This window comes from Mandrillus leucophaeus, unplaced genomic scaffold (genome assembly GCF_000951045.1).
Source record: "Mandrillus leucophaeus isolate KB7577 unplaced genomic scaffold, Mleu.le_1.0 Scaffold87, whole genome shotgun sequence".
Taxonomy (NCBI): Eukaryota; Metazoa; Chordata; class Mammalia; order Primates; family Cercopithecidae; genus Mandrillus; species Mandrillus leucophaeus.
This window is the reverse complement of record NW_012109474.1, coordinates 6,259,190-6,260,834: the sequence shown is the minus strand read 5'-3', so window position 1 is coordinate 6,260,834 and position 1,645 is coordinate 6,259,190. Positions and strand designations below refer to the sequence as shown.

Here is a 1,645-nt window from a genome sequence, read left to right as displayed (position 1 = left end):
AAAAAAATACAAAAAATTAGCCGGGTGTGGTGCCACAAGTCTGTGATCCCAGCTACTGAGACTGAGGTGGGAGGAGCACCTGAACCTGGGAAGTTGAGGCAGCAGTGAGCTGTGATCACACCGCTGCATTCAGCCTGGGCAACAGAGTAAGACCCTGGTCTAAAATACATATATACATACATACATATATGATATCTATATATATCATATATATGATATATGTCACATATAATATGTGATAATTATATATTATGTATCATGTATATATGATATATACTCTAGGTATGACATATATCACATATATCACATATGATATATATCATATATTCAAAATTTTGTGTATGTAATAGATATGTAAATAGATGCATGCATGTGTATCTAGCTAGGAAATTTATTCTAGGGAATAAATGCTAGCTTTGCTTCTGTCATTGCCTGGTAGATGAAATGTAAGTGTTGCCAATGGTTATTGATACATCTAAGTCAGTATCCCTGTGACTAATGAAGTACAGAATATACAAAAGAGAATTCTTCACACTTTACCACATTTTCTGTCTGGCACTACAGTATGCTCAGAGGCTAAAAAGTAATGAAGATGTTGCCATTCATCTCTAGAGCTTATTTGTTGGTAAACAAAACAGCCCTGTAAAATTAACAAAGTAGGTAAGATCAGCCTAATTTTAATATTGAACTATATATGATTAATATTGAACTATGTATAATATATATCCTATATGTACAGTTCAATATTAACTTAGGGAATGTTCTTAACGTTGCAAGTTTTCACCTTCCTCCTTTGAAATGAATAAAAACTACCTCTTAGACTGTCATCAGAGGAAAATGAAAAAATAAGTGAGAAATGCTTACCAGCGGGGCTTGCACAAAGAAACACTCACTAAATAGTCATAGAACAATTGAATGAATAAACGAGAGATACCTGTTTTTCCAGAAACTTCAAGACATGAAAGAAAAAAAAAAAAGAACAGCTTTTGGCACAACCTCATTGAATGCTTTGGCAAGCAAGCAAGTAATGATGAAAAGCAAAACACAATGAACAATACAGAACTTATGACCATTACAAATATCTGTTAAAGAAAAAATTGTTTTTCAACTTACTGCAGAGAATATCGTTCTGAAGGCAACAAAGAGCATTGCAATACCTGATAAAATTCTGACTTCTGCTTCATTTCCTGTTCTTGAGCTGGCTGGATTTCGAGCTGAGCATCGGTAAATTCCAATGTCCCCTGGTTGGATTCGGCTGATCTGCAGTGCTCCAGAGGGTAAGACCACCACTCGGGAGTCGCCTGGGATTGGAGTCAGGTCCTGTTGGTTCTTCTGCCAGTGGATTGTTGGCATGGGCTCCCCAGTGACTTCACACTTGAGTAGCACTGTGTCTCCCATGAAGGCTGTGACAGATTCTGTCTGAGAAAGGAACCTCAGTGGTCCTAGGAGAAAAACAAAGTAGGAAGAGTAAGTCTTCCAAAAAAGGCACAATAATCACCAGTAAAAATAATCACACTTTGTATTCTTTATAGAAAATTATATTTTATAAGCTGTTTTCTCAAACATCATCTCATTTGCTCTTCACACTTTACCACATTTTCTGTCTGGCACTACAGTATGCTCAGAGGCTAAAAAGTAATGAAGA

General features: G+C 36.2%; 1 protein-coding gene across 1 annotated transcript in view; it reads right to left on the bottom strand.

The window, feature by feature from the left end:
• The window catches only part of DCC (DCC netrin 1 receptor), a gene marked incomplete at its 3' end in the record, with an annotated part of 618,462 nt that overhangs the window by 18,423 nt on the left and 598,394 nt on the right, over nucleotides 1–1,645 (bottom strand). The window contains exon 3 of the mRNA XM_011969058.1: nucleotides 1,158–1,442. Coding sequence (XP_011824448.1) covers nucleotides 1,158–1,442 — 285 coding nt within the window. The remainder of the gene's footprint in view (nucleotides 1–1,157; nucleotides 1,443–1,645) is intronic.